This window comes from Poecilia formosa, unplaced genomic scaffold (genome assembly GCF_000485575.1).
Source record: "Poecilia formosa unplaced genomic scaffold, Poecilia_formosa-5.1.2 Scaffold61, whole genome shotgun sequence".
In the NCBI taxonomy this organism is placed as follows: domain Eukaryota; kingdom Metazoa; phylum Chordata; class Actinopteri; order Cyprinodontiformes; family Poeciliidae; genus Poecilia; species Poecilia formosa.
Window position 1 is genome coordinate 1,983,252 of NW_006800000.1, and position 13,600 is coordinate 1,996,851.

The 13,600-nt window shown below is 37.5% G+C and overlaps 2 protein-coding genes across 2 annotated transcripts in view; one reads left to right on the forward strand and one right to left on the reverse strand.

Moving 5' to 3' along the window:
• Window positions 1–1,805: 1,805 nt before the first annotated feature.
• tmem41b (transmembrane protein 41B) lies at window positions 1,806–8,219 on the reverse strand. Its single transcript, XM_007554095.2, has 7 exons — window positions 8,002–8,219; window positions 6,152–6,269; window positions 5,331–5,459; window positions 5,019–5,112; window positions 4,187–4,291; window positions 3,514–3,652; window positions 1,806–3,424 (listed from the first exon to the last, which is right to left on the reverse strand). The coding sequence occupies exons 1-7, from the start codon at window positions 8,099–8,101 to the stop codon at window positions 3,255–3,257; spliced, it is 855 nt and encodes a 284-aa protein (XP_007554157.1). The 5' UTR covers window positions 8,102–8,219; the 3' UTR covers window positions 1,806–3,254.
• Window positions 8,220–9,899: 1,680 nt separating this feature from the next.
• ipo7 (importin 7) overlaps window positions 9,900–13,600 on the forward strand; it is a 14,812-nt gene continuing 11,111 nt past the window's right edge. The window contains exons 1-2 of the mRNA XM_007554096.2: window positions 9,900–10,113; window positions 12,677–12,758. Coding sequence (XP_007554158.1) covers window positions 10,030–10,113; window positions 12,677–12,758 — 166 coding nt within the window. The 5' untranslated portion in view covers window positions 9,900–10,029. The remainder of the gene's footprint in view (window positions 10,114–12,676; window positions 12,759–13,600) is intronic.

Here is a 13,600-nt window from a genome sequence, read left to right on the forward strand (position 1 = left end):
CCTATCACTTCAGCTCCCAAACTATGTGCTGCAGATGTCTCTTTCAATCACAATACTTTTGCTGAAGAAAAAAAAAAAAACACAATAAAAGGGGTCCATCAGGGGGGGAAAAATAACAGATGTGTGACGGACTATTGTGCTAAGATTAGGCATTTAAGCTATTTATGTCATTGTTTTTGAATGGAAGGGTGTGCCCTTTTAAAATGTTACAAGTACAGCGTGTCTCTGGTGGATGCTGGTATTGTGTAGGGGGCATCTGACAGTCTGAACTACATCATGTGTGCATGACTATTTTCATGTCTTCTCTTTACATAATTGTAACAGGCACACAACTGTTAAATATACGTACTCAGCTCTAAAGTGCATTGAAAGCTGAGTGTTTTTCACTTTAAAATGTTTATTACAACACACCCCAACACGGACAGAGAGGAGGTTAAGGACAACCACTGAATTAAAATGAGATAAAGAGGAATAACCAGTCAGTAATCCCGTCTATCCTAACCGAGCGTTACAAACAAACAGGCGGAGAGAAGGTAAACTAGGCCCAGCGTTATTATACTCGATCCGCGTTCACCTCAACAGCCGACATTACATCTTAAAAACACACAAATAAACAAGAGTGAGTACAAGAGAGAACAAAGAGCCCCAAAAGAAAAAATATATATTTTAGAAACGCACGTTTAACAATCTAGTTTTTCCTTATTTCGCCCAGCATCAACACGACATTTTATCCCAACGGCTAATAGGCTTACCGGACAGTTCGTCGGGTTCCAGCCCGCTTTCGGTGTCGAGTCCGCAGATCACAAAATAATCTGCGAACCGGGAGGAACCGGAGCTGAAGCCGGTGGTCATTTTGAGACTGGTCCGGTGATGCCCTCACACCTGGAACACCGAGCATATTAAAGTAACTCGGAAAAGTGATTTCTCCTGGCCATTACGTGCGAGACGCTACTGCGAGGCTCGAAAATCTGCACTCATATTTAGCTGCTGAACCCGCAATAGGCACAGCCGATCCGCACACATCCGCTCACGTCTCCTTCAAAATAAAACACCCTTCAAATTAAAAGTTCCAAGGGCTCTTAAAATTGTCACAAGCTTTAAAATGAGAATTGAATTAAATTTCTAACATTAGCTTCTAAATTAACGAACAAACTTAACTTACATGAGTAACTGTCTCAAATAAATTTTCTTCTAAGTAAAGATTAAATACCTAAAAGGTTAACCTATCTTAATGCATTTGAAACCTAAATACATGGGAACTTGTGAATATTAAAGTGAGAACATTTCTGTGAAATGCTTGGGAAACGTGGCAACATTTTCAGCTTTGAGAACACGTTAACAGATATCGGTCCCCAATTATTATTTATAAAGGCTGCAGAGTATATCTTTGCTATATTCTTTTATTTCTGAAGAGGATGTCAGAATCAAAGGGTTGCTGATATACAGATAGGCATTCTTATTGTAGTTATTAAAGTGTAAAGTTAGTCGTTTTCTAAAGTATCTAGACACAGGACCAAATTGTTTCTGCTACGCAGGACAGGGGCTCTGATCTGTACATTTTCGTAATATCAATTTTAAAAACCCGAAACTGTCGGTCGCCAAATTTTTAGGAATCTAAAATCCCTCCTAAAAGCTCTGCCAGTGAACTTGAATATGAATAACCAATCATCACCACTTGGTGGCACTATTCACACTTTAGTTGTGTGAAATCTCTTGCTCTATTTAAAGGTATGTTTTTTGTTGGGTTTTTTATTTGAAGTAAAGTAGACAATAATTGAGATGCGAAAGAGAAACATTGTCATTCAAGTGAACTTGATGTTTTATGAACACAAAGAATGCAATAAACTAACCCATCCATTAAAACGTCATACTTGTGAAAATCAACATCAAGCATCTACAAAAAAAAAAAGAAAAGAAACATGCTCTTTTTACAGACAACACTTTAATTGCAAAGTGAAATTATTTTAATTGGCGATTTAAAAAAGGCTTAATCTGGACAGAAAGAAACGTATCAGTTTGTTACAGAAACGGAAGGACTTCACTACTCAGCACAGAGTAATACTGCAATTTAAATAAATGAAAAAGGGGACGACAAAAATTCTCTTTTTTTTTATAGGAATAAAATACTTTTAAGAACAAATAAATATTCAGTCTGGGGCTGGTAATGGGACTAAGAAAACATCATTGTAATAGCAATCAAAATGTACCTGCATTTGTTTGGGGGGGGATATATGAAGTCAGAAGTTTTTGACTAGATAGGAAAATGGAATAAGATTGCATTTATCATGATTTATTGATTTCCCTCACCAAAATACATAAGTTCAATTTTCAAAGTCAATAGTGTTTTTAAGTGTACAAATACAGGCCTCTTAATAGCATAAACCCCTTCTCATTAATATTTACTTTGAATAAGTTAAAGATAGCAGAAGAGTATCAATCCCTGGAAATCTTCTCAGGAAAAGAAACATTAACCTTAGGCATGCTTGGGGGGGGGGAAAAAAAAGCAAAGTCCTTCTTTAGGCTGCTTATATTAACAGAGGTTTAAACGAGAACAGTGTGGCAGTGAATCCAGGCACAATTTTAGTTAGAACATCCGTTTTTTACCTAAAAAAAATTAGGCATTCAAAAAATAAAATCAAAACAGAACAGTGTAACATTATTGCTGTGGTGATACAGATAATTGAGATAAAACCAGACACAAAAATGTTCAAATAAATATTAATAGAATTAAAGACTTGACCATTTGGAAGGTGTTATTCAGCTAGACATAGGCAACAGTTGCTCTGGTGACTTTAAAGGTGGATGTTCACTACAGTTTCCATAAGATACTAATGGCACTGCTGCAGACAGAATAACAACCTGTGCACTGCAGCAAAACCATGAAAGCATCCTACCAGTAGCACCTGTACTTGTCTGGAAAGAATAAAAAACAAGCAGTGCCTTAAATAAAAACAAATAAATCTAGTTTCTTATTTACAAACTGTGCCAGAATCAGCAACATGAGTCGCAGGAAGTAATTCTGCACAGAAGTAGTTTACACGTTGCTTAGCATGAGAAAAAAAAAAAAAAAAAAAAATCCACCACAGCATGCATTTTGTGATCAGTGCTTGTTGACTTCTCCACGAACGACACGCCAGCAGCTGCGCACGAGACTGACGCGAAAGCAGCTACACTGCGACGGCTGAGGTCCTGAGCCGAGCAAAGGGAACCGTGGGGTCAGTCGGCGAATGAGATGCTGAGGTGTTCGAAGAGTCCTACTCGAGTTTCTGCTGCAGCTTTTTCTGGAAGCAGACGGGCAAGATGGAGAGAATGGCGAGGATGCCGAGCACGGCCAGGGAGTTCCAGGACACGGCCTCGCCGGCTGTGGTGAGCTTGTACAGCGTTGTTCCGGCGTTGATCGCTACGAAGGACGGCGGTGCCACTCCTGTCAGGCAGCCGGGGTAGACGCAAGCAAGTCAGAAACAACTGATCTCACCAAAAGGAAAATGAAATAGAAAGCACACAGGATGTTACCGAGGAAGGTGCCGATGAAGAACACCCCCAAAGGCACATTGATGACCGGAGAGGTGATGTTAATGAACCAGTTTGGAAGAAAAGGGGTTATCCTCAGGAAGATGATGTAATTGATTAAATGATCTCTATGCTTGTCAACCTGCCAACAAGTAAAGAAAAAAAAAGAAGAAACTTATTCCTACCTCGGTGAAACAATACCACAAAAAGGTAACTTTTCAAAACATTCACAGTACAATAAACATAAAAAAAAAAAAAACAACAGTTTCACTATATTTCTCAAGAGCAGGGGTGCCCAAAGTCGGTCCTCGAGGGCCGGCATCCTACATGTTTTAGTTCTCTCCCTGGTGGTAGTAACAACTTTCTCAGCAAGTCAGTGTTCTTCTTAGACTTCTAACGAGCCATCATTTGATCCAGGTGCGTTAAACCAGGGAGGGAACTAAAACAGCCGGCCCTCAAGGACTGACTTTGGACACCCCTGGTCTAGAGCTATTGCTGCTTTATTCATAGACTAGTCATTAATTCATAAAATTACAACAATTTAATTTCAGTTTAACTTTGTTTTTTAAGTTGGTTTCCGTTTGTTTCTATGTCTTCAGAATTCTCCAACCGACGGGCACACTTTGGCAGGCCCCGGCTAAATTTCTTCAGAAATTTTCTAGTTACGAATCATTACCTGCTGGGACCATTTCTGCGCTCTCTCTGTGAGGTACTTGTAGACCACTGGTCGGCCCACCAGATATGACAACATATAGCAGAAGGAAGCTCCGAGTCCAGAACACTGCCAGAAGAATAGAGAAATGACGATATAATAAAACATCAAAGGGAAAGAGGCCACATAGAACGAGTTAAAAATCATAAACTGAAAAACAACCTTAAATAAATAAATAAACAGCAGATGTCTGTCCATCTCCAACCAGCAGCTGTATACTTAGCTTACTTAACATCCAACAGCAGTTGTGAAGTTATTTAGAAACCACACCAAGAAGTTCCAAAGATGATGCTGAGGGTTTTGGGTTTTCACGCGCTAACCACAACCCTCGCTACTATGAACACATTTATGAATTATTTTTTGCAAAACAGTTTCCACACAGATCGTCAGAATATAGAAAACTTAAAGTGTTGCAAGGCGGGCGGAGAAAATAATAAAACCAGTAGTGGCACATTCATGTGCTGAACTAAGTCAGAAACTTTGTAATAATAATAATAATTGAATAAGTTTAAGGAAGACTGTTTTAATAGCAGCAACAAAGTTTAATCTGACTAGTTATGTTATATCATTTAAATTTAGGCCATGTTAAGTCTTTCTGAAAAAGGATTTTGCTTGACAAAAAGAAAAGTCATTTCATTCGATGGATTTTTATGTTCAATTAATACTTTGTAGAAATACAACAAAGTAATTTAAAAAAAAAACATTGATCATCCTAGATGTGCATTTTCTTGTATAAATGTATTTATCACTACGCAGGGCTTGTTTCAAATTCATTTTCCACAACCTTTCTACTCACCAAGCAGACTAAGAAAAGAGCCAAAGGGAAAGGGTAAAGGTAGCCAGACAGGATGCTGAGGAAGATCGATCCAGGGATAGCAAACGTCTGGAGGCTGACTCAAATGTTAAGGTGGACAACTTTACAAACACATTGAAACACTTTTTATACAGTGAAAAGCAATAGTAGGGGGGGGGGGAATCAGAGAACAGCCATGCCTAACAATATTACTCCAAGTTCAAAACAAAACTGAATCAGAATTAATGAATAAATGCCAAAAATAAAAAAATTCATTAGTCAAAAAGGGATTTTTTTTTTTTTATTTAAAGATACAAAATATATGTTGCAAAATATGCCACCAACACCTGGGTGTAGTAGGTGTCCTTATATTTGGACAACACTGTTCCTAAAGCTTTGGCATCATCCATGTCTTTAGGGATCTTGATTTTTTCCATTTCATCACTGTATAAAAGAAAGACAATTGCAATTCAGAAAAAAAGCATAAAATTCTAATCATGTATTCTCAGATAAAAAGCAGAGTCCTTCCTATAGCGATGCTACTCCTCTAAACATGACATGTTCTAACACTCGATAGTTTTGAGGTAATTAAGGTAAAAGGTGAGGAAGTATGACTAAATGAAAGTATGATGCAGCTATAACTTTTAATTTACCTGTAATAACTTTGGAGCAATAATTTCCAACTATTATTGCTCATGTTTGGACAGATGTTCTGCTGTTGGAGTCCATTTCTTGCTTTTATCAGAAACATTTTTCTCCTTCAGTTTAAATACCGATATAAACCCTTTATCTATGTTTAACAAAAGAGCTGGCAGGTTCATTTTAACTTTAGGTTTTGCTTATTATTTCCCCAGTGTAAACAAAGTCTGACCACGTTGCTAGTAAAATTTCATATTAAAATCTGAAGCTCTTAAAACTGGTCAGGACAAAAAGGACTGAGCATTTCAATCAAAAGATTATCTCTGTGTCAGTGAAAGCAAGCCTCTCAACTAGAATGAAATTATTCCATTCAACAGTAAAGAATTAAAGCAGTAGAGTATTATTATTAATAGCAACGCACACGAAAAGGTACGTCTGATGCTGCCACCCCCAATACATAACCCGTTTAAAATTAGCTAAACCAAACAGCAACTTACTCTCGAAGTTCTGGGAAGTTCCTGTAGACCAAGTACATGACTGAGGCAGAGCAGGCAAATATCAATGCCAGAATTAGCAGAGACATGCGTGTTGAGCCGCCTATACTTTGTTGAGCCTCTGTGAGGAAAGAAAATGATAGTTACTGCAAAAACCAGATAATCCTGCTCCTTGGGAGTTTTGAGTCATTCGTTTAGGTCACTTGTTGAGATCCCTGAGGGATCTCTGGTTCTCATGTGGGACAGACTCCTGCTACTGCTGTCACAGCTCATTTAATCAAGCTTCAGGAAAGATGCAACTATTTAAGGACTTTCTCAAGATGGCATGTTATTCTGAAAACCTTTTAGCATTCTTCTGTTTAATCAAACTCATTAAAAATGTATGATGGCTAGAAACAGGTGGAAAAATTAAACAGAAATGATTAAAAAAAGTAACAAAATAACTCAAGAATTAGCGGTAAAAAGTGCCATGCTAAGCTGACTCTTCTGATTGAAGGCACCTTTTGCTCTGAATGATAGATACATTATATTGTTACAAAACCATAATTCATTTACAGTCCACAATAGTTTATCTATTTTTATTTAAATTAAGAAACAAGTGTTAGAAGATCTTTATACCTAGAGTGAGTGAGATGGACATTTAGGCAATATAAACTTCAGAAAGTTACCAACTTTACATAACAAGAGGCTGTTGTGTAAAGCCTCTTGTTGGCTTTACACAACAGACAAAAAAATGTCCTGCTATAGAAAATTCCTGGAATTTTTTTATGCAAGGAATTCATCTGAATTTTTCAGGTAAAGATGGGTGGCAAGTGTTGTATTTTCAGTAGGGAAGAAACCCTACACAAATTACTTAAAATGCCAAGAAAATGTACAAATAGCCCCAATTTTAAGCAGACCACTACTAAGTTCATATTTCTTTAAAACGCCAGGAAATTTTATTGAAAAAAGGTGACAATTTGTCAGGCCCACGGGTTATTGCAATGCAATTGTTGCTTATAGTGATATCTCAGTAGCAATTAACTCACATCCTCCGACACTATTCTTATGTTCTCAACATCCAATTGCTGCAATCATGTTCTTAGAGTGGTAGTATCTGATCCAGTTAATGTCAAAATAGCCTGCAATGAGGCAATGAGTCATAAATGCAACATGTGTAAAAGACATGAATGCATGGCAGTGGGAGTGTCATGACTCGACAGGCAGTGCAACCCTGGCACCCGTTGCAATTTTAATTTTGCTTAGCCTTAGACCATTACAACTCTATATAATGTACAAGTCTAAATTAAATTACCTATAATTTACATCTTCACTCATTTCATGCAAATAAATGTGTTATCGGCCACAGCATTCCAGCAATGTCTAAAATTGTAAGCAAGAATCGGAGAACTAACTCGAGCGATGAACATAGTTCCTTTGATTAGCTTCCGGTTTGTTTTAGATCTGTAGATTTCTCAGGACTAAATTAGTTAACTACGCCTAAAGATCAACGATGGTTCAAGGAATATATTAAGCTATTGATTTAATCATAGGAGGTAAAACTTTATTATGTCGTATGATTTTAATGTTATAGTTACAGCTGCCTCGGGTTGCTATTTTGAAAAGACAGAAGTATGTTTCGCTGTTTAACTGTTACTATCTTTGACGGTATCATGCTAACCATCGAAGTCATCGCCCGAGGGTAATTTTTCACTAGCTCGCTGTGGCTAACTTTAGCTCCTGCTCTTCAATACTGACCTATGTTCGCGTAAATAAGAAGACCGAAGCCCAGTGTGTTGCCTAATTTGTATTACCAATAGATATTCAATCCCCTTTCCTCTCAGGTCAACAGTTAGCCTCTTTAGGGAACTTACCTTTCAGAAGCTGAGAGTCTCTGTCGCCAGACTTCACTTCCGTCTGCGCCGATGAGGACAAATTGTCCGCGTCTCGTACATCTCTCCGCTTTTTGGCCATTTTTTACAGTTGTTTCGAAGGTAGATGCTCAGTATATGGATCGGTGAATCAGCAGCAACCCCGGCACAGTGACACCGGGTGACAGTCTGATGACGCGTTAGACAGAGCGACCTTTTACCTCCACGCGTCAAGCTGCAAACCCCCAACTACCCACAGCAGCGCCCCCTGTAGTAACATAGCTGAATTTAAAGCATAAACAAGTTAATCATGTTTTAACCTCCTCTGAAAATCGAAAACTTTCAAAAATCAAAGAATAAAAGTCAATTACGGGGATTTAATTTGAATATTTATGGTTAGATAGGAAGGAAAGATCCAAAATTAGTTTTCATTTTGCCCCACTTTTAGTCTATTTTGCATGTTTGACAACAGATGTTTGTGTACATGAAAAGTAAAAATAACTTGTGCCTAAATCCAAATACATGACTTCATGTAATTGCAAGATAAATATTTTAATGACAGTAAGAGATTGTACTAAGTATTAAAAGCGCACCAACAATTTAATTTTGTCTTATTATATAGGCTATTACGTGTAGATTATTTACCACTGTGTGAATATGCCTGCCCCCACTTGCCCTAACTTGCTGCTGTAACATCTGAATTCCTTCATTGACAATAAAGGATATTATAATTCTATTCTTTTATATTCTATGTGTTTTGGTGAGTTTGTACTACAGCAATAATAGATACCTTTCTTTTAAGGTTTTTATAAATCCTACCATACAACAGATTCCAAAAAAAATCTAGCAAGTACTCTAGTAATATACTAGAATTATTGCAAATTATGTTATTTAATTTGACTTCTAGAAAATACTCCAGGAGTTTCCCCACATGCTTTTTTACAATCCAAAGTGACATTCAATAAAAGGTTTTAGCGATGACACGGAAGTCACTCAACCTAAAATACCTTGAGGTTGTTGTTTGAAGGAAGCAGTTGAAATTCCAACAGAGACACACCTTTTTATCAGAAAAATGTTTCATTACTGCAATGGTAGATAAAGATTTTTGGAGCCACTATTACAAAAGAACGTCTGATATTGTTTGAAGAATCAACCATGATAACTTATTATGATCGAAGTTTGTGGCCCTTATTTTCTCAGAATTGCTTGGAAAATGGTCCTTACTTAAATCCAGTTCCAATTTATTTGTGGGAGAATAATCCATAAAGAGAGAAATCAGACAACCAAAACAACAACAATAAAAAACACACCTCTGAAGATATAAAAAGTATGGAAATAAAGGAGAAAAACACAAAAATATTTCCTGCTAAACATGTCGGATAAGTAGCACAAGGTGACAGGATGTTATAAATTCTAACAGGAAGAGATATTTATGTGACAACAAGCAATTACAAAGATGCAAAGGAGCAAAAAAAGGAGAAAATAAGAAAAGATAAAAATCATTACAAAATATTCTAAGAAAAAACAAAATATTCTCATAAAGCTCCAATTGATGAATAATAAAATCACAAGTGCATCGTTCTTTTGTGTATAAGTTAAATACCCATCTCAGGGTCTTGTTACAGTTAATTTAATGAATTGTCCTAATACAAAAAAATACTAAAAATAAAATTATCTCTATGTATTTCAATGGAAACTAGTCTTGCTATGTTTTTATTAAATGACATTTTTTGGGGGGGATGTTTAGAAGTAGATAAATATTGCAGACTTTTAAAATATCTCAGATAACGTGTAGTTGTAAACAAATTACTATAAGAAAACAGACTTAATAGCAGACAGTGTCTAAACTACAACTCCCACAGTGATGCAGCTGCAGCCGGATGTTCGTGTAGCACAAATTTGGCGCTGATCAATCCGGGTACTTCATTCACTGCTTCCTTTCGCGCCGGGTAACCGGAGAGCCGTGCGTCCATGTGCGCAGTGACAGACCTCTGAAATATTAAAATCCGAGCCTCAAACAGAGTTTTCGCGATGGATCCAGAGTCTTTGGTCGAGGCCCTTCGGGGGACGATGGACCCAAACTTGCGGGAGGCCGCGGAGCGACAGCTGAACGAGGTAAAAAGTTGAGGTTAGCTGTTTGCGGTGATGTCAAGATTGTGGCGCGGTTCTGAACTCGGGCCTCGGCCGTCCACAAACATAAAGATGCAGCCATCACGCACACCGGGCTCTGCTGCCCCTAGCTTGAAATATCAAGCCCGAAATCTCTGTCGGTTCGTGTACTGTGTATTACCACGGGTTTATGTGTTGTCATCTTATTACTACATGCCCTAACTAGGAAGGTTTTGTTTTTTTTAATGGCGATAACAGTAACCGCTATTAGCTTCATCTGAAGCCAGCTGTGTTGCTAATGCTAAACAAGCTAACCAGTTCTGGTGAGGTGTACGGGCAATTTCTGTAGCTACGTCCTGTTTTGATACAGCTAAAACCGTATCAGAGCCCACATAAGCTCAAAACCATACCTCTGGCTTATCTGGTAACGAGTAAAGCTGTAGGAATTATTGGATAATTTCTAATCTTGGGGATGAAGAGGAGGAATAGTAGCTGTGCGGCTAATATCGGCTAGCTCAGCTACATAGCTGCCTCTTTTGCTCACGTGTCACTGTGATATGCTCGGATCTGTATACAATGTTGCTTTAGATAATGGAAACGACACAATTAATTATCAATCTGATGTTTGTTTTACTTTGATTACGTTAGTGGCGAACCTGTAGCTGCTTTGTATATATCAAGCAAACACGCGGAAGCTCAGATTTAAAGTCCACCAACTTAGTTCGTCGTCTGCCCTTAGGCTCCATTTAAATGCCCTGCTTTAAACACATAGTTGTGTTTGTTTCATTATGCTGTTTTAAAAGAATGTAGTGACCACACACCATAACTTGAAGTAGAAGTTGAGTCTTTATGTGCCTAAATGACTTGCAGAAGACGGATAATACCAACGCCCATCACAGACTGTAATGGTTATTGAATTTTTATTATTACTTAAAGTACCTACCTACTACTTAACCTACTTAATTAGGTGAAACATTCTAGAAAACACGCCGGCTTTCTAAGAGTACCCACTTGGTCTTTATACAGTTTGATCATCTTTAAGTTTTTAATTATGATCAGAGCTATGGGAAGAAAAGTGATTTGAAGGCTGGTGACAAAAAGGAATAGTCCAGAAATCCCTTGAAATGTATAGAAAATGGTTGTCATAAAATATTCCTCACATTTAATAACTCCAATCAGAAATTAGTCTTTTAATATTATTTAACAGCAAAGGGGAAAAACGATTAGAAACACCAATGGATTTAAAACTTACAATGTAAACAACTGGAATGTGAAAAAAAAATTAGTTGTATTTATGTCATAAGTATAAGGAATCCTTTTATTTCTTTGAGATATTAAAATGCCAATGACTAGGGCTTTAACAGTTTCTATATTGTTTGTTTCCTCTGTGTTTTGTAAAAAAAAAAAATCTCGATAATTTTGAAAGACCCCACTTTAAGAAATAGAATCAGGTTCTGTTTTAGAGTTTACAAAATTATGCTTGAATCAAAATCTTAGTGCTAATTTCCTTTATTGGATTGTTTTGCTTTAGTTTCGCGGGTGTGCCACAATACATTTTTGTGATTTGTATCAAAACAATAATGGAGATGATGACAAATGTTCGTGTTTTGCTGTACTTACTCAAACATCTCAAGTATATTTTTGGCTGTGCTCAGGGCAAGTTTTTTTTTTTTCCCTACACCCACATATGCATTGATAGTTCACTTGAATGGCAGAGCAGAGAGAATAGTTGTTTCCAGCTCAGCCTATTGGGATTATGTTTAAATAAAATGTCTGCAGAGATCAGAATAAATGATGTGATGTCCATTCGTACACTTAAGACTTTTTTCATGAAATACTGCTAGTGGTAATGTTTTTCTTTTTGGTGCATCTAACTAGTGGTTCCCAAAGCTGGGGCCTAAGGTTTTAAGACCTCAAGAGATCAAATCAAACGAATCGTAAAAACTACACAGACTGCAGGCCTTTTTGAGGGGAAGACTTGGGATTCAGTCGATTAGAGTCCAAAGTAGGATAGACAAAGAGTCGCTGCAGAGAGACTGGAAGAATTTACTGACGCTTGTTGGGTTTTGTTTGTTGCAAAGAGCTTGGCATGCCTCTGTATTTGTGATCACATACTGATTTTGTCCCATTCATGCGTCGGTGCTATCTAAAGCATAACAGCTTTTTATTTACTTTTTTGCTCTTATGCAGAAATGTACTTTGTGCAGAGTTGGAATTTATTCAAATAGTTACTTCATTTGTTTTTACTAATTTGTCAATACTGTACAATTTAAGATACAAATTATTTTCACTTTTTTTTTGTACATGTATGCAAAAGCCTTTCAACGCGCAGCTAAAGGAGTGCATTCTGTTTTTGTTTTTAGTTGCTCAGTAACAGTTTAAGCAAGTATAAGCACTCCAACGCCTTTGTTTCACATATTCCACTTGCCTTTTTTTGGCATTCTCACCCAAGTTGCTTTGGAAAAATTCAAATTGCTAAGTCAGAACTGCTGGGCTGTATAACTGAAGTCTGTATTATGTTTAAGATCGCCATGTCTGACCATAATCGTCAGTTTTTTTTAACTTGCAGGCTCACACCCAGGTTAACTTCATGTCCACTCTGCTGCGTGTCACCATGTCTGATCAGCTGGATTTGCCGGTCAGGCAAGCAGGTGAGGCTTCATCTTGCCAACTGTTTTAGAGTAAACAATAGCCAGCGCTGCATGTGTTGTGAATACCCTTCAGTAACTATGTACCGCATGCCAGAATTACATTTCATACACATATTTATGAAATGATTAAGAATTAAATTGCCACTGTGAAGTTCTGAAGTATTTGCCTAGCAACTGCGCTTACAGCAAGTTTTTAACGATTTGATCAGGACTCTGGAACATAAGAGCAATGGCGATTAGTAATTTTATTTTGTTTTCAAATTGAATTACCTCTTTGCTGAAATGTTTCTGACTATTAATGCTTTCATGCGAGCGTAGACCCATGCACAAGTTTAATTAGGATCCATTAGCATTGATAAATGAGTCATGGCTGCTTTTATGAGGTTAAAGGGCCTTCCTGAAGTTGAGTACACACACTGTTGCTAAATAGAACTTGTTTTGATTCAGTCACATGTTACTAAATGAGGAGAAGAATACATGTTTGAAAGTTGTCGGGTCAAACTGGCTCATTTTTCTAACTCTCACACATTCGTAGCTCCACTTTTAAGGTAAAGCTCTAATACAGCAACGTTCAGATGTAGTAAATTACCCGTGTACCAAAATTACAAATGGATTAGATTTGTCAGGGAGTTTCCCCCCTTCATAAGGGTTATTATTAGAGGTGTGCCGATTGATCGGCTACCGATCATAATTGGCCGATTTCCGTGAAAAAGTGTATGATCGGTGATCGCCGATCACGGTCTCTTGTTGCCGATCACACAAACTGATCACCTGCGTCTCATTTTGCTGTTGAACCGCTGCTACGCTACAGGTAGTAATATTTGACAGACGGAGCTTCGCTT

Excerpts from the sequence above, each read along its gene's own strand:
- tmem41b (XM_007554095.2), bottom strand. The coding sequence starts at position 8,101 with ATGGCCAAAAAGCGGAGAGATGTACGAGACGCGGACAATTTGTCCTCA. Across the intron at positions 4,292-5,018 it reads CTCTTTTCTTAGTCTGCTTG|TGTTCTGGACTCGGAGCTTC; the intron begins GTGAGTAGAAAG and ends TTCTTCTGGCAG. Across the intron at positions 3,653-4,186 it reads CGCAGAAATGGTCCCAGCAG|GTTGACAAGCATAGAGATCA; the intron begins GTAATGATTCGT and ends ACTTGTTGGCAG.